Raw genomic sequence first — 24,752 nt, 5'->3', positions numbered from 1 at the left:
AGGCCGGAAGGGTATGAGGCCATAAGTTGGGCAGAGCAGCTGGGAAAGAACTCATTCCTCTGTCACAGGATAACCTCAGTCCTCACCTTGCTGTGGAAACTGCTCCTTATCCCTTCCCTTTGCAGTATTTTTGCCCCCATACTCGGCATTCGCAAAGGAGCCCTTGGTAGGAATGTTTGTTTTCAGTAGAGACCAGGCACTACTGACTCGCCATGTCCTACCTTTAAAAGTGTAGCAAGAGAGTTTTGGGGTAGCCTTAAGGAAGAACATCAGGGAAGTTAAGAAATCTTTTCCCCTTGGAACCAGCAGCTTCCTACAGAGGCTCAATTGTGCCTGAGAATGAGGATAGAGAGGAGATTATCTCCAAAGGGCCTCTCTGATTACTTGTGAATGAGTGCTAGAATTGTAAAATCTCCGATCTGAGCAGGAAAGGACCTCCGAGGACAGCCAGTCCAACCATTACCCAGAGCAGCAATTTCCGCTACAATAGCCCTAACAATTGATCATCCAGCCTCTGCCTGAAAACCTCTAGTGACAAGGGATTCACAAAGCCCAGAGGGGCTTCCTCTGCTTTGGGGAGGCTCGAATCAGAGTCATGAGTGTGTATTTGTGTGTATATGTGTCTCTTGCCTTTAAATTGAATGCACATCTGCCTTCTTGTAACTTAGATCTAGAAAGGACCTTAGAAATCATTTCATCCAACTATACACCCCCCCCATTTTACAGATGAGGTAACTGGGGCCCAGAGAGGTGATGTGATTCACCCATTGGGCACACGTGGTAGAGGTACATATAAACACAGGTTTTCTAGTTCCCAGTTCAGGACCCTTATTCCTATGACATGCTTTTTCTTCTTCTACCCATTGCTCGTAGTCAAAGATGCTTTGAAACAGTGCTAGACTGTGGGACAGGGACAGACTGACAGACAGCTCTCATATTCCTCCTACATCTTCTCTTTTCCATACTTGACATCCCCAGTTCCTTCGACCAATCTTGTGTGTCAGCAGTTGTGGGACTGAATTCTGCTCATTACCCAATCTCTAATTTAGTCATCCCTGGGTGAACACGACTCACTCCATGATGGAAATCATTCCATCTCCAAGATCTGGAACTCTGGAACTTCCCTCTGACTACCATCTTCCTGTCCTTTCATCTCCCCCACTATCTTACACCTCCCTTCATTGCGACTGTTGGTCCCTCATTCTTCCTCTCAGGCTGGCACCTTTCTTCTGAATTCTTTTCCCTTCCTGCCCAGTCTTGATGCTATGACAGACTGTTTTCGTAATATCTTCTCTGTCACTCTTGAATCCTTTACTTCCTTGGCCTGCTGTTTCCATCTATCTCACCCTCAACTTTCTGTACCACCAACCATGCTCAGGCTACACATATGAAACTCGAAGTGCCTGGAGCTGACAGTCCAAGGGCAGGAAGGAGTTAAGATAAATATGGGAATGAAGCAGAGGATTGCCCCACATCAGCAACCTGCTATACAGATAATGAACACAACCTCTAATATGCTAAGTGTGTAGGAAAAGGTCTAAACAGTGAAGACATAAGTAAGAGAAAGATGACGTGTTCGGAGTTGGGGCAGAAGGCAGGGAGAATCAGGGAAAGCTTCAAGGAGGAGGTAGCACACAAATTGGGTTTTGAAGTAAAGGAAAAATTTCAACAGCCAAAGACATGGGATTCAGTTCTAGGCATAAAAGGTTAGCCTGCTTAAATACACATAGGTGAGGACAAGCAGGACAAGGATCAGGGAACAGCCAATTTTGCAATTTGTCAATAAAACAGGGAAGACCTCTGGGATCTGAGAGTCTTGGATGGCCAGCTAAGGAATTTGTGCCTTATCCTACAATCCTCCTTGATTTGGGAATTTCTCCTAGATCATGAGTCACCTTTTATATTCTACTGCACTGCCCTCTCCTTAGTCTGATTATCTCAGACATGTTTGGATCCCATGTCCCTGCTCAAATCCGGTTGTTCAATGTTCAGTCTGAGCGTCGAGCCTTCAAAAACTGACAAACGCTACGAATCAGGACTTGCTTTTGTTGTTTTGTTGATTATCTCGATTTAAGAAAATGATGGAGAAAATGTTAATGCAACTAAAACTTAAACACGTACATCCCACTCCCCCTGCCCCTGGAGCTGGTTGTTAAACATTCACCAGTACACCTCTGTGTGTGTCCTCCCCCCCTCCAACCAGTGGCTCCCTTAGAGATTGCGCCTCCCTCATCAGATTCCCCTCTCTGAGTAGGGAAGCAACCATTCATTATTTCTATCTGTAGCGCCAACATTCACTCATCTCCTGTGTTTGAAACTTTAATGTTACCTTGGACTCTTCCCATTCCCTCACTACTCCTATCCAATCAGTCATCAAGGCCTATTGATTCTATCTCTGAAATATTTCCCACATCTCTCTCTCTCTCCCCATCTGGATGATTCTAACAGCCTCCTACCGGGTCCTCCGGCTTTCACTCTCCCTCTTTAAGGCATCCTTCACACTCTGCCCGAAGGGCTTCCTTATGTCAGCTCTAGTGGCTTGTGTTACTCCTCTGATCTCCGGGGGGTCCCCAATGACCTACAGAGGAAAAGCTAAGCTCGTTTGTTTGGCAATCTGGTACTACTTTACCTTTACACATTTAGCTCCTCCTCTTCCCCCAGCCCACTCTTTGGTCCTCTCTGCACTACTCTATCGACTATACCACATGCACATTCTCTCTCTGTCTCTCTCTCTCTGTGTCTCTCTCTCTCTGTGTCTCTCTCTCTGTGTCTCTCTCTCTCTCTCTCTCTCTCTCTCTCTCTCTCTCTCTCTCTCTCTGTCACTCTGGGTGTCCTTGTGTCTTTCTGCCTCTGTCTCTTTGTCACTGTCTCTTATCTGCTTTTCTCTCTGCCTCTGCCTCTGTCACTCTCTATCTGTGTCCCTGTGACTTTCTGTCTCTGTCACTCTCTGCCTCTTGTCTGTTTCCGCCACTCTGTGTCTTTATGTCTCTGCCTCTGTCTGTCTGTCTGTTCCCCAATTCTATGCCTTTGTGCTCTTCTATCTGTTGACACTGGCCTTCTGGCTGTCTCATGAACATGACAGTCTCTCCACTCTGGGCATATTCTCTGGCTGTCCCTCGTGCTTGGAACACTCTCCCTCCTCTTCTTGGGCGACTGACCTCCCTAACTAAAATCCCACCTCCTCTAAGAAGCCTTCCCCAATTCCTCCTAATTCGGGTGCCTTCTCTCTGTTAATTATTTCCCCTTTACTGTGTAAAGTTGTCTCCCCCATTAGACTGGGAGCTCTGAGGGCAGGGATTGTCTTCTGGCTTTCTCTGTATACCCAGCACTTAGCACAGTGTTGGGCACAGAGTATGTTCTTAAGTGTTTATTGAATTGGATTATTAGATTTCATTCCCTCTCCTTCATTTCCTGATAAATCCCTGCTCAGTCCCTCGGGACCTTGCTCAGAAGTTACCTCCTCCAGAGAGTTCTCCTTGTCCTTCTCCTTTCAGGGGCCTCGTGTTTTATTTTGTTTGCCCTTTTCTAAAGCTCTTCTCTTGTATTATTTGGCATTACCTATGTGTGTGGCATCCCCTACCAGAGTAAACACTTCCTGAAGACAAGAACTATGACTTATTCCTTCTTGTTATCTGCCAGTTGCTAGCATAGGACTTTGCACCCAGTAGACAATCAATAAATGCTTATTGACTATGAACTCGAATATCAGACAGAAACTACGTGTCAATTATCTTAGTATCACTCCCAATGCCAAAGAAAATGCTCTGTAGTATACAGTAGGCACCTAATGAATGTGGGTTGAATTATCTTGACTTGAATTGAAGTGAAATGGATTTAATCGAATTATACCATTAACCAAGGGTCTTCTTGTTTTTCCCCACCTCCCAGGTCTTTGGCTGTGGGGCATCAGTATACCTCGCTGGGCACTCAGCCCATCCTGTGTGGGAGCATTCCCGGCCTGGTGCCCAAACAGCTGCGCTTCTGTCGGAATTATGTGGATATCATGCCCAGTGTGGCTGAAGGTGTGAAGATTGGCATCCAGGAGTGCCAGCACCAGTTCCGAGGTCGCCGATGGAATTGTACCACTGTCAACAACAGTCTTGCCATCTTTGGCCCAGTACTGTACAAAGGTACTGGCTGGGGTGTGGGATTGGTGAAAGATGGGGACTGTCCCTAGGAAGTTGTGGGGCCTGGGATGCATCATCCTGTGTCATTAGTGGCTTTGGGGAAATTTTTGCCTTCTCTTGGCCTCAGTTACCTTGTCTTTAAAATGGGAAGGTTGTTTTGAATAATCTTTTTGTGCCACCCTGGAGGACTCTAGTCATGGGCAAATAAATCTTCCTCCCTCTGCCGTGGGGTGAATGATGGGAAAATGGAGACACTTTCCAGTGGCAGGAGGAGGCATCCCAACCAATTAGCCCCTCAGCTAATTGCCAAACGATGACTCACTGAGTAACCTATTTGTGTACTTGTCCAACCCTCCTGTTGGGCTATAAGCATGAGGACACATCACTCTATCCTTCGTATCCCACTGCCAGCCTCAGAGCCTGACAAAATCAATATGTTTGTTGAACTGAGTTGACTACTAAGTGCTAGAGGGAAAGTACAAATATAGAATGATCTCTGCCCTCAAGAGACTCACAATTTGGGATTGGGGAGAAATAGGGCTCACATCTATAAAAATAAAAATAGAAACAACTTATCCCCTGCCGTGACCTATCTCCAGGTTTGAGCCCCCTGGCTGCCCCCTAAGAGCCTCTGAAACGTGCACTCAGTTCCAATTCAGCCACCAACAAAAGATCTTCCATTATCTTGCAGTAGGCAGACAGGAAACAGTCCCAGAATACTTGCCCTGATGTGAAGGGCTCGCCACGCATCCACAGGGACTGGCACCTAGCAGTACAGATTGTATGTACCCGAGGGGTTGGGCCCCTATTGGCCAGTCACCTGTTACCTTCTAGTCCTGCTACAAAAATAAGCAGGGCTGATGTCTAAGGTCCTTTTCAACTCTGGCACTCTACGTCCCATACTCGGGTATTCCTGCCCCGAGGGCTGATGTAGACCTCTTCTTCTTGTCATTCCATGCAGTTACTCTTCACGTCTGTCCTTCTGTAAATCTTCTCTCTGGGGCACAATGCCCCCATGATCTGTCCATCTGTTATCTTTTGGTCCCACCCCTTGACTGGCGTACCTCCTTTCTGGGTCATACACATCTGGGGTGATGGATTTTATGACTCTTCTTGCTTGCGTGTCCTCATTGGTAATATTCTGCAGCAGCATTCACCCAAGGCACCATGAATCTTTCCATGGCCATTTACTACTTTCTGCTTTAATTCTTCTGAGAGGGTGTTATTCTACTGGCAACTCTGTAATGTCACCAAGGTCTAGAAAAGATGGGATTTGGGTGGCAAATAGTAACTTGGCATAATGAGAAGTAGAGCACAATTTCCCAAATGCAGTCTAGTCCTCTCTCTTCCTCTTATTCAATTCTAAGTCCATCTCCGTGTCTATCTGTTGTTCACATTTAAGATGTAGGTGCTGATGAAAACCCTCAGAGTAACAACTGAAGATATAGCAAGTGCAGGTGAAGTAATGGATAGGGTGTTGGATTTGGAGTCAGGAAAAGTCTGAGTTCGAATCCTACCCCCAGACACTTACTATCTGTGTGGCCATGGCCAAGTCACTTAACTTCTCTCAGCCTCAGTTCTCTCAGCTGTAAAATTGGAATGAAAGATAGAAAGGATCGAAGGAAATATATATGGAAAGTGCTTTGCAAACCTTTAAATTCTATATAAATGCCAACTACTGTCATCATTATTATTGTCGTTATTATTATTCCTTTGAGTTTTGTATAGGACAACCTCTATGACACTGGCAAATACTTTTGGCAAGCCAATGTCGTTCCATTTTGTTCCACTTGATTATTGATCATAACAGGATCATTGAACAAAGTCACATCTGTATTCGTATCTAGGAAAGTCACTTGACACCCACTGTCTAGCCCTTATTGTTTTTCTGCCGTGGAACCAATACACAGTATTGATTCTAAGACGGAAGGTGAGGATTTTAATATATATATTAGTAGATATAGATACATAGCTGTATTGATAGCTACTCCATAGGGAAGGGGCAGCTAGGTTGTTCAGTAGGTAGAGAGCCAGGCCTGGAGAAGGATGGGAGATTCTGGGTTCAAATCTGACCTCAGACACTTCCTAGCTGTGTGACCTTGGGCAAGTCACTTCACCCCCCTTGCTTAGCCTTCATCACTCATCTTGGAGCCAATACCCGTATCAATTCTCATACAGAAGGTAAAGGAAAAAAATAGAAAACATGGTGTAAAGAATCTTGAAGGCTGCCTTTTGATCTACTGAGTCAAACACTTTTGGGGTGGGAGGTGAAGGAGTAATAAAAAACACAATGGCTACTTGAATTCTTAACACCTCTCAGTCAATCTGATGACTGAAGATATGGTCTATGATTGAGAGCTGTCTTCTCGTGTTTTCATCAAGGCTGCCCTTCATACATGCCTAGATCATTCTCCAAATGATTTTACAGAGACGGAGAAGTAGACCTGGGGACAGGCCATATGACCCTTTCTTTTTTTTTTTTTCTTTTCTTTTTTTTTTGGTAGTATTACTATCCGAAATCTTTTCCATGCTCAGTTGAAATAATGTGCTTTGCAAGCAATCAAGCACTCTATTAAAGTCAATTATTATTATTCAGAATCAACAGTCTAAGTAGGGCAGGTTGGAGCTATTTTAATTGCATATAGCATCTTCTCATCTTTATCCTTTCTTTTGATTTGTTATTAATTTAATTAGTTAGTTTATTTAACTTAATGAGTTAATTTGTTGTTTGTTTTGCCTTTTGCTCTAACCAGTCCATCTGGCTATACACAACTGAGTCTAAAATGACTCCCATGTTAGTAACCAGCTCTTTCCTGTTTGTTCCCATTTAATCAGTTTCAGGGCAGCTGGGTGGCTCAGTGGATAGAGACCCAGGCCTAGAGATATGGAAGGTCCTAGGTTCAAATTTGGCCTCAGATACTTCCCAGCTGTATGGCCTGGGCAAGTCATTTAACCCCCATTGCCTAGCCCTTACCACTTAGTATCAATTCTAAAACAGAAGGTAAAGGTACACACACACACACATAATATTATATATTATATAATATTAAATATGTTTAATATTATATAATATCCTATGTTATATAAATATAATAATATAAAAATATATTTTTAATTTTTAATGTTAAAATTCAGTTTCCTTTTTTCTAGGCGTTGGTAGAAGGTTACCATGTCCACTGCCTCTCAACCCTTCTTAAAGAAAGCCTCCCTAATATAGAGAGGGACATGAGGCTTCTGAACAATCTATAACCCCTTCATTTCTTAGCAAAGCATACTTTTCAACCTCGTTTTCCTCATCCTCCCCTGTAGCTACCATCTTATCCAAGGCATTGAGTATTCGTGGACATGTTGACTTGGTAGGGAGTGGAGGGTGGGAAGGATGGAATCTTGCTATTTCTAGGATTTCTTCATTCTCAACAGCAGAAGTTGGCCCATAAACTCCAACAGTTATGGTAGTTCCCTGGTCTAAATTCATCCTGAGAACTAAAAGGCAAGAAGAGCACTTAAATGTACCAATGGACAGATGCTTCTTCCAGCCTTTAGACACAGGATGAAAGCAACCATGCCAAATCTTTTATTGACTTCCCCTAGGAGGAACTGAGAGCCATTTGACTCCCACTTATTTATGCCAGTGTGGAGGTGGCTGGAGTCCTCCATTAGAATATCAACTTGGAGATCATTGGGCAAAGATCTGAAACCTGGAGTGCTGGCAGTTAAATGAATGCTTGCAGAGGGTGGGAAAACTACCACTTGTAGATTTCCATGGCCCCTTTTCCATCAGCCCTGTGAGTCAAGAATTGGGGCCACCCAGTACTGAGAGTCACTGAATATTTTTAATTGCTTCAGTCTTCATGGTGGACAAAGTATTCATCAGCTAGTGGCTAGCCAATCGATGACGAGTTTCTTGGTATTTAGCCAGGATAGTCCTCAGACAGGAGACACAGACTGTCTCTGGGATTACACTTGAAGCAGATCCTGATTTGGTTGGACCTGGCAGAGTCTGTACTCTATTCACCCAGCTTTAGAAAACCCAGGGTCACCTCTATGCTGGGATGTCTCAGCAGAGCAAGACTTTTGTGGAATGAAGTTGTGTATTAGGACAATAAAGGCTATTGGGGACTGAAGAAGGGAAAGATCAAAGGGGCCTGGAATAATAAAAGGAGGCTTCTGGGAGGAGGTGGAACTTGAGCTGGGCCTTGAAGGATGGGAGGGTTTGGGCTCACCAAGGAAAAGGGAAGCTATTTCCAAGCAAAAGCTAGAGATGGAAAATTTATGGAAATGTTGGGAAGGAAGAGCCGAGAATTGGAAATGTAAGCAGATCTGAAATATGGTATTCCTCTTTTACATGGATTTTCCACCTCAAAAGTGGGTTATTAATTTAAGAAAAGCCAAATTAGCCTCTGATCTCACATTTTTGGAAAATGTTTTCCTCCTTTAGTCTTGAAGTGAGGGAAGGAGAATGCACGCCACCATTTTCTCACCCTGTTGTCTCAGTAGCCCCCAAATTGTTTCTCTTTTCTCTAATAATGACAGAGGAATATTCATATTGGGTATAGTTTGGCTTCTTGAAAAATTATCTCTTTGACCATATTTCCAGATGTAAAGACCTGTGAAAATCTGAAAATGTTCAAGGAAATAAAATTCCTATCCCTTCTTTTTTTTTTTTAATTTGGGAGGAAAAGATTAAGAAGATGCTCTAAAAAGATGTTCTCAACTTCCTCCCTGGCTTTCTTTTTTCTTTTTCTTTTTTCTTTTTCTATTTTTTTTGGGCAATTGTTGTTCTAAACCCTTACAGCTCTAGCAAAGGTAGAGATGCTTGGCGAGCTCCACTAGGCTATAAGGAAGACTGGAAGAAGGAAAGGCCATGCTTGATTCCCTTAAGGAGTTCTCAGTTGGACAGAGGGGTGAGAAGAGAGAGAAACTGGACAGTCACACATTCCATTTAAGTTAGAGCAGCTAGATGGATCAGTGGATTGAGAATCAGGCCTAGAGAGGGGAGGTCCTGAGTCAAAATCAGGTCTCAGACACTTCCTAGTTGTGTGACCCTAGGAAAGTCACTGTCTAGCCCTAATTGTTTTTCTGCCTTGGAACCAATACACAGTATTGATTCTAAGATGGAAGGTAAGGTGTTTAATATATATAAGTAGATACAGATATATAGCTATATTGATAGCTTCTCCATACAAGACCCTGGACTATGGCATTAAGGAAGATGTTGTTTTTCAGTCATTTTAGTCACACCTGATTCTTCATGATCTCCTTTGGGGCTTTCTTGGCAAAGATCCTGGAGTGGTTTGCTATTTCCTTCCCCGCTTATTTTATAGATGAGGAAAATGAAGCAAACAGTGTTAAGTGACTTGCCCAGGATCACACAGCAAGTGTCTGAGGCCAGATTTGAACTTATCTTCCTGACTCCAGACACAGCACTAACCACCTAACTGCCCCTCTAACAGGAACAGAGGGAGCATTCTTAGAAGTAGTAGAAAATAAAGAGAATAATATTGGCTCATTTCTTCTGAACTTTGAGTCTTATAAAATCCTTTCCTTACAATCACACTATGAGGAAGTTAGTGCAAGTGTTATTGTACCCATTTTATAGAGAAACAAACTGAGGCTCAAATAAGGAAAAGTGAATTGTTCAAGGCCAAGAAGCAAAAGTAAAGCCAGAGTTCAAATCTACATCCTCTGAGCCCAAGCCCAATGCTCTTTCCTTTACTCCCACTGCATTTCTTTAGGGAAGTAAGTTTGGGCCAGATTAGAGACCTTGAAAACATGGCCATGGTGTGGAAGGCAATAGGGAACTACTGAATATTCCTGAGGTGGAAGATTGTTCTGCCAGCATCATAAAGGATGGATTTGGGACAAGAGATTAAGGAATGAGGAAGAGATTTTTTTTTTTAATTTTTAGTGCTAGTGGCACAGTGGATTGAGAACTAGGCTTGAAATCAGGAAGACTCAACTTCAGATGAGAGCCAGGCCTGGAGTCAAAAGGACCTGGGTTCAAATCCAGCCTTAGACAGTTCCTAGCTGTGTGATCCCGAGCAAGTCACTTGACCCCCATTGCCTAGCCCTTACAACTCTTCTGCCTTGGGACCAATACACAGTATTGATTCTAAGATGGAAGGTAAGGGTTAAAAAAAAAAAAGAATAAATGGAATAATAAATGAATAAACGAAAGAAGAAATAAATTCATGGAATGGAAAATTGCTTCAGGTGGTAATGGGTCTCCCCACGCTTGAGGACTTCAAGCAGAAGCCAGCTACCCCTTATCAGCTATGATACAAAAGAGATTCTGTTTAAGTAAGGCTTTGTTGGGCTGGTTAGTGAGGTCTCTTCCAACTGAGATTCAGAGATTCTGTGAATTTTAGAGCTGGAAAGATCCTTGGAAGGTAGAGCACAGAATTTCAGAACCAGAAAGAACTTTGGAACATAGAATGTCAGAGTCAGAAGTGAATTTAGCATCCAGAACGTTAGAACATACAAAGGGGAACGTCACATCTAGAAATCAAGTTCTGGGAATACTAATACAAGCAGAAAGAAGACAGTGTCTGCCCTCAGAGAGTTACCGTCTAATTCAGGAAGACTGAAAGGGAGCATACATGTGGGAGGGAAGAGGTGAAGATTCCATCAAGAGGTATGAGAAAGGAAAGTGTGGAGGGGAATGAAGATCCACCTGGCCTGAGCATCCTTCTTCAAATGGAGTTTCTAGGGAGAGCCAGCAAATCAGAGCAAAGGCTACAGGTGAGGCAGCCAATTCTAGTGTGAGAGATCCAGGGCTAAGGTGAGCTCTCAAAAGAAAGAGAAAATCCTCCAGAGTCAGGGATAAAATTGGGAGAAGAATGAATCCTAGAAAGGACTTTAGAGATCATCTTCCCCAAACCTTCATTCTTTTTAACTCTTACTTTCTATCCTAGTAACAACTTTGAGGACAGAAGGACAAAGGCTAGACAATGGGGGTTAAGTGACTTGCCCAGGGTCACATAGCTAGGAAGTGCCTGAGGCCAGATTTGAACCCAGATTCCCCCCAATTCTAGACCTGGTGCTCTATCCCCAGAGCCACAGCTGCCCTAAACATTCACTTTTGATGGAGGAGGAGGAGATCGAGGCCCATAAAGGGAAAGTACCTGAATGAAGGATAATACACATAGAGAGATGGTGGTAGCATCTGGATGGTGGTACACTGGAACCCAGGTCTCCTGTCTCCAAGGCCTGTTCTCCTTTACACCATCAGCCTACCAGAGAAAAATTGGGTTTTCTTTGAAAAATTTCAAAGCAACTGAATTCCAAAGTTCGACTAAAACTGCTAGTATGCCCTTTGGCAAATCAATTTTCATTGTCTCACTTTCCTTATCTTGAAAAAGGGAGAATTGGATGGAGGTAATCTCTCAGGTTTCTAGAAGCAAGAAATCCTACAGTCTTGGGCTCTTTCTCTCCATGGTAAAAGCACTGTCTAACCCGCTAGTGTATTGTTTCAGTCTTCGTAACTCCATTTGGGGTTTTCTTGGCAGAGATATTGGAGTGGTTTGCCATTTCCTTCTCCAGCTCTCATTTTACAGATAAGGAAACTGAGGCAAACAGAGTTAATTGACTTGCCCAGGATCACACAGCGATTAAGTGTCTAAGGGAGGATTTGAACTCAGGAAGATGAGTCTTCCTGATTCCAGCCTGGGTACTCTATCCACTGTGCCATCTAGCTTCCCCATTGTCTATTCTACACAACAATAAATAACTTCTGGGGGAAAGAACAAGTGTCCCGGGTGTCAAATCTAGCAGCAGGTCTTCGTTGGGTGACAGAGAAGCTAATCTTCTTGGAGCCGGAGGCTTATATGAGGGAAGAGGTAGATAAGACAGAAACTAAAGTATTATTTAATTGATTAAACCAAGGACCTGAAGGCTGAGTCAGAGGGAACATAGGCATTTTCAGGTGTAGTTCCTAGTTTCAGGAAAAGAAAAATGCCCTTTTGGTTAAGAAATTACAAGACAAAGATTGCTTGTCACACCACGAATCCCAAAACATGTGGTTACAGTAAGTACCCTCACCGGTGGGGTCCACATTTGTGGCTCCAAGAGACCAACTCTATCCCCTTGTTAGGCTGGGGCCCCTCCATTCACTCTTCTTCCTAGTGGCATTTTGCTAGGTTTTGTTGGGGAGAGATGGATTCTGGGAGATGTCCCCTACTATCCTAAGTGGATAGAGAGGAAAGAAGTTCCCCATCCCTTCAAGGAGCATCAGAGCGGGAGTCAAGAAACCTTGGGTTCTAGAGACTTTCCTACCATCTTGCTATGGGGACATTGGATGGGGCTCTGAGACTCGGTTTCCCCATCTGTGTAAAAGGCAGATAATAATCCTTATCGTGTCCATCTCACAGGGTTGTATAAAGGCTTTGGGCTGAGAGATGAGAGAATGATCTTACAAAGGGCCAAAGAGGGGAAACGGAGAACTTCTCTTGTTTTATTCCCAAGACCAAGATGTGTAAAGCTAGTATAATTTGTGAAATCTAAACCTGTGGAGAAATGTGGGCTGTTATTGTTATCATTAGTCACATTATGCTTGTCCTATGTGGATTGGAGAGGACCCCGAGACCAATCCTCCCCCTCTCTCCAAGCTCTCCTGCCCCGACTCCCACCTCCCACCTCCCCCCAGGACGGGGGGAATAGAAGCCGTCTGGGTCATTGCAATGTAGAGGCAGCAGCCGGCCCCCAAAGTGGGGTCAAGACTGTCAGGGACAAGGTTTGGGGAGGGAGGACTGTGGCTGGTCATATTCCTTTTCAGAATAGGTTTTGTGAGGGGGAATTGTGAGAGAATATGTTCTTTGATAGGTGTTTGTAGGCTTTCACAACACTATGTAATATGGGCATTTGAGGAGGGGTTTGGAGGAAGAGGGGACTACAGAAGAGGAAGACCTATGTAGCACAGGAACCTTCTTTTCTCAAACCTCATCCCAGAATGTGCCATCCTGGGCCGGGAGCCCTGCCTGCCTCTGGGAGGTCAAACCTGTTCCTCCTTGTTGGGCTAGGAGATAAGGGACCAGAAAAGATTCCAGGCCCACATTACTCGGGTCTGCCCCGGGCCAGGGAGGGGACCCTCACAGCTATTGCCCCCTCCCCCTACTCCCTCCCAAGGACAGAAGGTATAACTGTAGTAATGGGTTCTGTTGCAGGAGCTCTGGGTTAGAGGTGCTGTGTTCCACATCCTTAAGTCCCCCCAGCTCTGATAGTCTCTGTTTCTGAGTTCTCTTCCAGCTCTGATATTTTATATTCTAAGATCTTCTTCAGGAGGAACAGGTGGTTTTCAGCTCCATTTTACAGATTAGGAAACTGAAGCCCAGAAATGTCCTACCACGTGCCCAAAATATAAATTAAGTCAGAGAATGAACTAGGTCTAGAACCCAGGTCTTTGCCTAACATCCCACCAAATCTTTCCAGTGCTCCAAATCCAGGTATGGGTTCACTGAGGCAAATATATGTTCTTGTTGCCATGTGGAAGAATTGTGGCCACCATTGCCAAAGGAGGTAGGAGGTTAGGAGAAGCCAAGAGAAATTCCTCCTCAGTGCTGGCTCTATCCCCAGAGAGAAGGAAGGAAAGAAGGAAGAAAGGAAGGAAAGAAAGAAGGAAAGAAGCAAGGAAGGAAGGAAAGAAGCAAGGAAGGAAGGAAGGAAGGAAGGAAAGAAAGAAGGAAAGAAGCAAGGAAGCAAGGAAGGAAAGAAGGAAGGAAGCAAGGAAGGAAGGAAGGAAGGAAGGAAGGAAGGAAGGAAGGAAGGAAGGAAGGAGAGAGCTTTTTCTTTCAGTTACTACTACTACTACTACTACCTAATTGCTGGGAACTCTTCAGCCCAACTCCTTTTCAGCATATCAGCTGATATTCAAGAGAGGAAATGGAGGAAGAGCAGCAGGAGGGCCCTAGAAAGAGAGGAGGTTGATTCCCACTGTTCCCAGAGCCCACTATGCATAACCATCATCCCCAAAGAGGGATCGAGAACTCTTTAGCTCTAGTCTAGGTCTCAGCATCTGAGCTGATCTTGAAAAGAGAATCTAGGAAAAAGAACCCATAATTCATGCCTCAGTCCCCAAACAGCCCTTGGGAACTCCACAGATCTGATTTATCTAGGCAGCCTGATGAAGGGAGTGGGCTGGGTTAGGAAAAAGCAGTGGCCTAAAAACCTGAGAATCAGAAGATCTGGGGGCCAGTCTTAGCCCAGTTTGTGAAACTGGGAGTCCAGCTCCTCCTTAGTCAATCAATCAATCAATCACAATATGTTTCCTGTGTGGCATACATAACATGCCTTTCATCTAATGGTCAAAAGTTCACGTTAATTTAGAAAGAGCTTGTCCACGTATTATGATGAAGTTATAGGAAAGTCGCTTAATTCCTCTTCACTCCATTGATTAATTGGTTGGAGAGAAGAACACAATCCTTACATCATTATCCTACTTACAACCCCAAAGAATAGGGAAACTCAAGAGTATACCTGATCTCCAGGCACCAGTTTCTTCATCAGTCCAATGATAACCGTAGCATTTGAACATAAGGTACAGATCAGTAAGATTGGGCCCAAGCGGAGGCTGAGATCCCAAAGATAAAGTGGCTGCTTGTTACCTGTCATGCCTGAATCTTTGGGCATGCTTGTGTTTGTGTTTTTGTGGACTTAAATGTACATTTAACCCTCAATGCTTTTGTTTGTCTGCCTGTCTGTCTGACTCTCTCTCTTTCCCTCCTTCCCTCTGTCTCTGCCTCTCTCTGCCTGTCTCACTGTCTCTGTCTTTCTGTCTCTGTATGTGTATCTCTCTCCCTCTCCTTCCCTCCTTTCCTTCCCTGCTTCCCTTCCTCTCTATCTCTGTCTCTCTATCTGTCTCTTTCCCTCCCTCTCTCTGCCTGTGTTTCTGTCTCTCTTTGTCTCTGTCTCTGTGTCTCTGAATGTGTGTCTCTCTCCCTCTCCTTCCCTTCCTCTCTTTCTCTATGTCTCTTTCTCTTTCCCTCCCTCTCTCTGCCTCTCTCTATCTCTCTGTGTCTCTTTGTCTCTCTTTCCCTCTGTTTCTGTTTTTCTGTCACTGGATGTGTGTATGTGTGTCTCTCTCTCCCCTTCCCTATATGGATATGGATATGGATATATATAGGGGATATATATACATATAGGGAAGAGGAGACACACACACACATATACAGAGAAAGAGACAGAGAGAGAGAGGCAGCTATCTGGCTCAATAAGGACAGAGTACTGGGCCTGGAATCAGGAAGGTCTGAGTTCAAATCCAGCCCGTGTGACCCTGAATAAGGTACTTAACCTGTTTGCCTTAATCCTCTGCCAAAGGAAATGGCCCACTACAGTATGGTCCATGGGGTCGCAAAGAGTCAGATGGGACTGAACAACAATAACAACAGGGGAAGGAACTAGACTTTGATAGAGAGGAGTGAACTCCTTCTGACAATGCAGGTCACCATCCTTCTCTGCACCTTGAGTCCCTAGAGCACTGTAGAAGTGAAGTGACTTGCCCAAGGTCACCCAGCAGGTATTCACTGGATGTGGGACACGTGCTGCCTCTCACGTGTCTGTATGAGTCGGTGCTTTTGTCTCCCTCGGCATGGGGGAGACGTATGTGTGGATGAGTTTTTCCCTGTTGCCTGGGTGTGTGTGTGTGTGTGTGTGTGTGTGTGATTCCCCCTTGCTCTATGTGCGCCTTGCACTTCTTTCCTGCTTTGGTGGGAAGCCTCCCCCTGGAGCTCCCTTCCTGGGCTTAGGTCCCTCCTGGCCGACATCAGGGCCACAGCCACAGGGGAGGAGAGGAGGAAAATGGAGGGAGGGAGCCCACAAAGATTTCATGCCAGAAGAATGTTGCTGCTCAGGGAGAAGGGAGAGGACCCTTCAGTGACTGGGGGAAGCAGGAGGGGGTGGTTAGCTATTTCAGCCACATTCCTGTTGGAGTTCCCTGAGGGGGGACATACTTGGGTTATCGGAGGGGCGCAGGCGCACCGTCTCTCCCACACACACCCCAGCACTCGAGCTCTTCGAGGGCCCAAGACAGAACTTCCCCGGCCCTGGCTGGATTCCTCTGGCCGGCTATTCCCCGGCAGGCAGGTTGCGGGGCAAGTGCCTGGGGCTGGAAGCCAGGAGCCAGCCCTTGGCTTCCCCAAATGAAGAAGGAAATGGAAGTTAATTGCAGCCTAACAGATTTCAGGTCCGGCTCAGACCCACTGAGGTGAATTCATGAGAGGACACGGACGAGGGTGCCACAGGATGGACCTGCGGGCCACAAGCCTAGGAATGTGCCCAGCTGGAGGGACTGCCCACAGGGATGAGTCACCGAGGGAAAGAGGCCAGACAGAGACCTCTCCTGCTAGGGAATGGGGGACGTGGGCTTCTCCAAGCCCCTCCGGGAGGGCCCTGGTTGCCTGGTGCAGCTGGCTGCCTAGAAACATGGGGTGCCTGCAGGTCTGGGGCCCTGAGCTTATAGAAATAAGGAAGGAACCTCCGAGTCTCCCCAAAGCTTCGGAGACGGGGCCTGACCCAAATGCCAGAATCTCAGCACAAGCCCTTCTACAGAGAGGCCCGACATTATGCTCCTAGTGGATGAATCCCTTTAGTGAGCCAGGCTGGCTCCGGGGCCAGGAACAGCCAGGTGGCTATAATTCAGGCCCCAAAGAAGCCTTGGATTAAGTCGGGAGATCTGAATGCGAGTCCCATCTCTGCCACTTAGCCGCCTGGGACAAGTGGCTTCCCCTGATGGTGCTCGTGTTTCTCTTTCCAGGAGATGAAGAGATTCAGCTGGATAACCTCTAGGGTCGCTTCCAGCACTGCCATTCTAGGTCTCCTGTGAAACTAAGCTTTTTAAGATCAGCTCATAGGAGCAGCTGGATGGCTCAGTGGATGGAGAGCCAGGCCTAGAGACTAGAGGTCCTGGGTTCAAATCTGACCTCAGACACTGCCTAGCTGCGTGACCCTGGGCAAGTCACTTAACTCCCATTGCCTAGCCCTTTCTGCTTGGAGCCAATACACAATATTGACTTCTCAGATGGAAGATAAGGGTTTAAGAAAAAAAACTCAGCTTACTCACATATCAGCATTAAGGATAAATTCATGGCAAATCCCTTTCTTCTAGTATTGTCCCTGGGGTCTTTCTCTAGGAGGGATGTCTGAATAAGTAGTATTTGATTTTTTCAGTTTTTATTTCTTAATTGGGTCTTACATTTCCCAAAGTAAGAACTCAAATCAGCTTCATATCGGTCCCGATGCCTGGCACAATGCCTGTGCTGAGGGGCTCTTTCCTAAACATTGGCCCAGTGATGGAAGGAATGAATGGAAGGAATGGTGCAGTCCCGGAAAGAACGTGGGACTTGCTGGGAGAAGATCCGAGTTAAACGGGAGGCTCCGATTCCTTCTAGCTGTGAGCCACAGAGAAAGTCATTTCATGTCTTCTGGCCTTCTAGTTCTGAAGCCACTAGCCCAGGCCACGTCCTGCCCACACAAGCTGTGATTCTGAGGAGGCAGGAGGCCAGGTGAAGGCTCCTCGGGTTAGAGATCTCCCTGCTGTGGAGGCATCCCTACATGATACACCAAGGCTACGTTTGCCCTTCTCGAGGCAGGAGTGAGGGCTCCTCTGTGTGTGTGTGTGTCTGTGTGTGTGTGTCTGTGTGTGTGTGTGTCTGTCTGTCTGTCTGTCTGTCTGTGTGTCTGTCTGTGTGTCTGTGTGTCTGTCTGTCTGTCTGTCTGTCTGTGTGTCTGTGTGTCTGTCTGTGTGTCTGTGTGTCTGTGTGTCTGTCTGAGTGTGTGTGTAAAAATGGAGAGGGAAGAAGTTGGGGAGTAAGCCCTTCAATCCCATTGGCAGAAGCCAGACATGGCAACTCACAGCCCTGAGAGGAAGAACAATGTCAAGAGGAAAGGGGAGGTAGTGAGGTGGGCTCTTGATGCCACTCCTCCATGTACACACATATTTCCACTACATACCTCTGACCAGGCCACTAAAAATAGTCATTATATCACCCCTTGGGGCCCAGGTTTCTCATCTCACATGCAAGTAACATGGATATAATGGCTATAGCACAATAAAGAAAGCTAAAAAATTGAATTTTGTGGGGAAGAAACTCTTTAGAGTGAAAAAGATATTTTGGAAACTATTTTTTTTAACTCTTACCTTCCATCTTAGAATTATTACTGTGTGGAATTGCTTGTCAACTCCAGGAGAAGGAAGGAAAGAGGGGAGGGACACATGAATCATGTAATCATGGAAAAGTTTTTAAAAATTTAAATTTAAAAAGAATTAATACTATGTATTGGTTCCAAGGCAGAAGAGTGGGAAGGACTAAATAATGGGGGTTAAGTGACTTCCCCAAGGTCACACAGTTAGGAAGTGTCTGAGGCCAGATTTGATCTCAGGATTTCCCATCTCTAGGCCTGGCTCTCAATCCACTGAGCTATCACTGCCCCCAATCCTCCATCTATTTCAACCCTTTTTATAGAACAGAAAGCTAAGGTCCCAAGAGGAGCATTGATTTAATCAAGGCAGTATAACCCCAAGACAATACAAGACGAATACAGGCAGCTAGGTGGCTCAGTGTAGAGTACAGGGGTCTGACGGTCAGAGAGATCTGAGTTCAAATTTGGCTTTAGAGATTTCCCAGCTCTGTGACCCTGGTCAAGCCACTTAACTTCTTTTTTTTCTTAAAACCCTTACCTTCCATCTTGGAGTCAATACTGTGTATTGGCTCCAAGGCAGAAGAGTGGTAAGGGTGGGCAAAGGGGGTTAAGTGACTTGCCCAGGGTCACCCAGCTAGGAAGTGTCTGAGGCTGGATTTGAACCTAGGACCTCCCAACTCTACACCTGGCTCTCAATCCACTGAGCTACCCAGCTGCCCCCAAGCCACTTAACTTCTGCCTGGCCAAAAGATCCACTGGAGAAGGAAATAGTAAACCACTCCAGTAAGAAAACCTCATGGTTAGTTATAATCAGTGGGGTCCCCCAGAGCCTGACAAAGAACAATAGAACTAGTAAGTAACCAAGGAACTTTTATCTAGCCCTCTGTTCCCAGGGGTTAGTACCTGGATGGCCCTGAGCCAGTCCCTTCATTTCCCTAAGAGATCTGTTTCTTCATCTGGAAAATGGTCAGGATTGACCAAGAGGGCTCAGATCCCTTTCAGCCCTATGCGTGATGGGGAAAATTGCAAAACACAATCTACAAAGATTTGCAGGCACAGAAGGACCAGGGAGAATTTTATTTTATCACCCTGAGTTCACTCCGACTTTCATTTTGAAGAGGGCTACTGGCTCTGCCATAATAATAATAATAATTAAATGAAAAAGCTTCCAAAAAACAGGAGACCAAAATGATCAGTAGATGCCCATCATCCCTGTAACTGGGTTTGCTGAGGCAAGTGTACTGAACGGGCTTTCAGAGAGCCTACAGATGACGAATTAGAATTAGATTCCAATACTTTTCTTTTAAGTGACTCAGTGGATTGAGAGCCTGGCTTAGAGACAGGAGGTCCTGGGTTCAAATGTGACCTCAAACATTTCCTAGCTGTGTGACCCTGGGCAAGTCACTTAACCCCCATTGCTTAGTCCTTCCTGTTCTTCTGCCTTGGAGCCAATATATAGTATTGATCCTAAGATGGAACGTAAAGGTTTAAAACAAAACAAAACATAAAGAAATAGATTGTCTCCAAAGTATGTTTTTAACTCGAACAAGGTTTTTTTTCCCAAAAATTCAATTTTCTAGCTTTATTTATTGTGCTGTAGCTATTAAATTCATGTTACTTGCATGTGAGATGAGAAACCTGGGCCCCAAGTGGTGATATAATTGTGATTTTAATTTAAAATAACTACTTTATCCACTTACCCTTAGACTATTTAATAAACATAAGTAATAGGATGGTAACTTGTCTCTGGACAGTTTTTGAACCCTATCAAAAAAGAAAAAAATAAGAGGATAATTGATAGTTATAATAATAAATCTATATAGTACTTTAAGATTTAGGTATTATTATCATCCCCATTTTAGAGATAAGAAAACTGAGCCTCAGAGAGGATAAGTAACTTGCCCATTGTTATACAGCTTGCTTGGAGGCAGAATTTGAGACCAGGTCTCCCTGATTCCAGCACAGTACCCTCTACCCATTATGAAGACTGAGGAGAAAAGGGAAAGATAATACAAGGATGGAGGGAAGAACTGGAAAGCCCCCTCTATGAGAGGGAAGCCTGCCCTGGAGACCGTGGGAAAAGTCTGATGGGACAGACAGGAGACCTCTGGTCCCTTTGGCCAGACAGTGTTGGGGCACTTTGTTCTGGGAAGTTTAAAATCAAAGAGAACAGACATTTGCACATGAAACAACCTGAGAACACTTACAGCCCAATATGGCCCAGCGTGCATGAGCTCTGCCCCACTTTGTTAAAGCCAGAGGAGGGAAGTGCTAGGTGGGGACAGTGGAGAAGAGACTTCCTAGAAGTAAGCAAGGGGAAGGCGAGAGATGAATGGCAACAGCATTGGCATTTCCTTGAGCCCTGGGACACAGAGGGTGATGGAGGGCTCCTGCCCAGATCTACCTCCCCCTTCACTGATAGTGACGTCACCAGCACAGCCGGGTGCCTTCAGGCCCAGCTTAGTCAGGGCTAGGAGGGCTGGGGAAAACGCCAGGTGCTGCAGGAAAGGGTTGAGCAGGAGGGGCCCTGTGCCCTGTGACTCACGGCTGAAGCATTGGCCCCACAGGGCACCCCAAGGGTGCTGGGTTTGGGGATTTGCTGTCAAGGCAGGCAAAAGAGCCCTGTCATATGCAGAGTTTAGACCAAGCATCTAAGCACTCCCTCCAACCCTAAGGTAGTGCACCCTTTGCCCCAAATGTCAGACCCTGAAAGTAATAGTGTCCTTGGAGCAGCTCTGTGGCTCAATGGATAGAGCACCAGAACTGGAAACCGGAGGTCTTGGGTTCACATCTGGCCTCAGACACTTCCTAGCTGTGTGACTCTGGGCAAGGCACTTAACCCCAATTGCCTAGTGAAAGAAAGAAAGGAAGGAAGGAAGGAAGGAAGAAAGAAAGAAAGAAAGAAAGAAAGAAAGAAAGAAAGAAAGAAAGAAAGAAAGAAAGAAAGAAAGAAAGAAAGAAAGAAAGAAAGAAAGAAGGAAGGAAGGAAGGAAGGAAAGAAGAAAGGAGGAGGGAGGAAGGAAGGAAGGAAAGAAGAAGAGAGAGAAGGAAAGAGAGTCCAGATTCAGTGGAGTTGTGACTGTTGGTAGTGTTGGATGGAAAGTGTACTCAACCTAGAATCTGGAAAATCCTAGTTTCAAGTCCTGGCTTAGAAATTATTAGCTAAATGATCTTGTGCCAATCACTTCCTTTTTCTGAGCTCCAATTTCTTCTCTGCAAAATAGAGCCAATGATCCTTATACCTCCTTCAGAAAACTAGAGAAAGGGTTAAGGACATTTATCCCCAAATCCAGGGCCTTTACAGCCCATAGAGTCTGCATAAAAATCAAGGCCAAACCTTGGCTATAAATCTCTACTAAACAATTCCTTTGCTAGGCACTTTGAAGGAAAAAGGAAAAGAAATCATTTGTCTGTTCCTTGGGGAGTTCACAGTCTGACTGGGGAGATGCAACTTCCACAACATCAAATAGAAAGAATATTACTGGACAATTCATGATTAAGTATTCAGCTTAGTGGTTCAACCTCTAACCACTAGGAAAATTCAAAGGAGGATGATCCCCGTTCAGCAGGGTGTCCAGGGAAGGTTTCCTACAGGAGGTGGAACTCGACAAGGAAGCCCTGTGAAATATAGGGAAGATTTAGATTTCGAGAGAATGAATGTTGGAATTCTGGGAGTAGGTAAACTGGCCCTACTTTCAAAAGGCAAAGAGGGTAGCTGGGGAGGAAGGGAAGTCTGTCCATCAAGATGGCCCAGGTCTATAACTAGAGCTCAGTCATATAGTGGAAGATTTACAGATGGAAGGGACTTGAGAGAAGAACATCTAGGTCGATCCCCTCATTTTACACATGATGAAACTGAGACCCAGAAAAGTCAAGTGGCTTGCCCAAGGTTGTACAAATGGCAAAGTTGGGATTCAAACTCAGTTCTGATACCAAATGCATTTTTTAACCCTTACCTTCTATCTTAGAATCAATACTGTGTAGTGGTCCCAAGGCAGAAGAGTGGTAAGTGCTAGGTAATGGGAGTCAAGTGACTTACCTAGGGTCACACAGCTAGCAAGTGTCTGAGGCCAGATTTGAATCTAAGACTTTCCATCTCTAGGCCTGGCTCTCAATCCACTGAGCCACCTAGCTTCTTCCTACTAAAGGCATTTTTCCACTGTACCATACTTATCAGGATCCCCAATAGGACTTCTACTGTAAGAGTGAAAAAGAGAGGGAAAAGAAGAGGAAAAAAAGACTGGAAGAATACCTGGACCATATCCCCACTTCGATTTCTGCTAAGTTATGTTGTTAGGGCTGTGTAACAGTGCTAAATTGTACATATGCAAGTGCTGAGATGTATCAGGGAAGAGATAGATTATCTAGGGCAGAAGCAGTCAGGGAAGACTTCCTGGAGAAGGTACAACTTGAACCATTGGTAGAATTTGGGCTAAGGGAGAAGAAGAAGGTTCTAGGGACCTTTCAGGGATAGCACTTGGACCAAAAGCTGTTGCTTTTTAGATTGTCCTTTGCATTTGTCTTCAATCATTTCCCTTCACCTCAGGACCTGCTTCTGTTATGTGGGTGGGGCCTCAGACTTCAATGGGGGAGATTTTGACCCCACTTCAGGAAGACCCTTAGAAAGTGGGCAGGATAGTAGGAACAGATGGCCAAGAAGTTTAAGTGAAACACTTCTAAAACATAATTTAGGGAAAGAGAAGGGCAAAGAATATCAGAAGAAGAAAAAAAGTTTGTTTCTGATTCTGATTCAAGGTAAAAATTATTCCAGAAGCAGGGAGATGCCCCAGATGACCTTTACAAAGTTCTTTCTCCACCTCCACACCCCTAACCCATTCATTTCAGAGCTCTCTACTTTCAGTCCCTGTCTAGGGCTTTGCTGTTTTCTCTTACTCCACCCCCACCCCTCTTCAACCTTCTTTAGTCTCAATGGGGTAGTGATTCCCTAGGACTTCAGCTGAGGTGGCTCTGAGCCATGGGGCGGAGAAGCCAGGGTGTACAGCAGGTCCAACCCCCACCCCATGGCACACCCTACCCCTGCATTTCTCATCAGGCACCCAGCCAACTGGCTACTGCTGCATCCCCTGTAGAATGGGATGGAGACCAACTTAGACTTCATCCCAGACTCCAGTCTAGAACTTCCCAGAAGACAGCTGTGTGTGATAAGCTACAAGTCCATTCCTCTCTTCTACAGGGTCATCCCAGCCATGGGCTTCCTGCAACAGGAAGGATTGTGGTTAGATATCAGGAGGAGATTCTACTTGGATGGTTTCCCCAAAGAGGTGACTGTGGAGCCCTCTGTCCAATGTGTGGAGAATCTCTTGGAATTTGATTAGGGTAGAAGGTGGTGGGAGAAAATGACTGACCCCCAAAGAGAGACTGAGGCTGAGGCTGCTCTCAGAATTTGTTCCACATTTTGTTTCAGTTCCATTCAACAAGCCTTCAGTAATTTTCCTGACCTTCAGTAAGCTTTTCTGACTACTATATGGGGCTGTTGTTTGGGGGCACTGAGGAAACAAAGGCAAAATCAAAGTCTCTACTCTTGGGGAATGATATGGATATAGATAAGCACAGACTAAACACAAAATTGAGCATTGAGTTTCCAGCATGACCAAGTGGGATCAGTGGCACCCCCTCCTAAGCAAACAGACTCTGTACATCTTCAGCAGAAATTGTACATGTCTGGTTCCAGCTCTTAGCAAGCCCCAGAAAATCCATATGGGGTTAGAAATGGGCCCCATTCTGAGACCATAACCAAAACACCTCTGTTTCACAAGGCCACAGGGAAAGTAGGGGAAGCCTCCTCACTCTGCTCCCCACAATCAAGTGTTTCTGAAATTCCATTACTTGGCCCCTCCTCTCCTCTTTCTCTTTCTTCCATTCTCTATCCTCCCTTAGAGTTCCTTCCTTCCCCTTTTCCTTTCTCCCCATTCTCTGTGTCCTCAGTCATCCTCAGTCTCCCTTTCTCAATCTCTTTAACCTTTTTTCTGTCCTTTTCTCTCTTCTCTTTCCCCTCCTCATTCTCTCTCAACCTTTCCTTCCCTCCCCTTCTATGTCTGCTTCCTCTTTATCTCTTCCCATGTCCCTTCCTTCCCCCTCCTCATTTTCTTTTTCTCTCCTCTTCTTCCCACTTCTCTCCCTTGATTCTCTCCATCCCCCCTCTGTCTGTCTGTCTCTTTCTGTCCCTGTCTCTCTCTCTCCCTCCTCTCTCTATCTTTCTGTCTGTCTCTCTCTCTGTCCCAGTCTGTGTCTGTCTGTCTCTCTTTCCCTCCCTCCCACCCTTCTCCCTCTTTGTCTCTATCTCTGTCTCTGTGTCTATCATTCCCTCCCTTCTGTCTCTCTGTCTTTCTGTCTCCCTTTCTCTCCTTATCCCTCTTCCCCTTCTCTAACCTCTTTATCCTATTCTCCCTGCCCCTTCTTTCTATCTCTGGCCCTTTCTCCACCTTTTCTTCTCCTCCTCCTCCTCCTCCTCCTCCTCTTCCTCCTCCTCCTCCT

General features: G+C 45.3%; 1 protein-coding gene across 1 annotated transcript in view; it reads left to right on the top strand.

The window, feature by feature from the left end:
* The window catches only part of WNT3A (Wnt family member 3A), a 136,485-nt gene that overhangs the window by 70,383 nt on the left and 41,350 nt on the right, over positions 1 to 24,752 (top strand). Inside the window, exon 2 of the mRNA XM_044677000.1 lies at positions 3,889 to 4,130. Within this exon, the coding sequence (XP_044532935.1) occupies positions 3,889 to 4,130 (242 nt within the window). The remainder of the gene's footprint in view (positions 1 to 3,888; positions 4,131 to 24,752) is intronic.

This window comes from Gracilinanus agilis, chromosome 1 (assembly GCF_016433145.1).
Source record: "Gracilinanus agilis isolate LMUSP501 chromosome 1, AgileGrace, whole genome shotgun sequence".
Classification (NCBI taxonomy): Eukaryota; Metazoa; Chordata; class Mammalia; order Didelphimorphia; family Didelphidae; genus Gracilinanus; species Gracilinanus agilis.
This window is presented reverse-complemented; position numbering and strand designations above follow the sequence as displayed.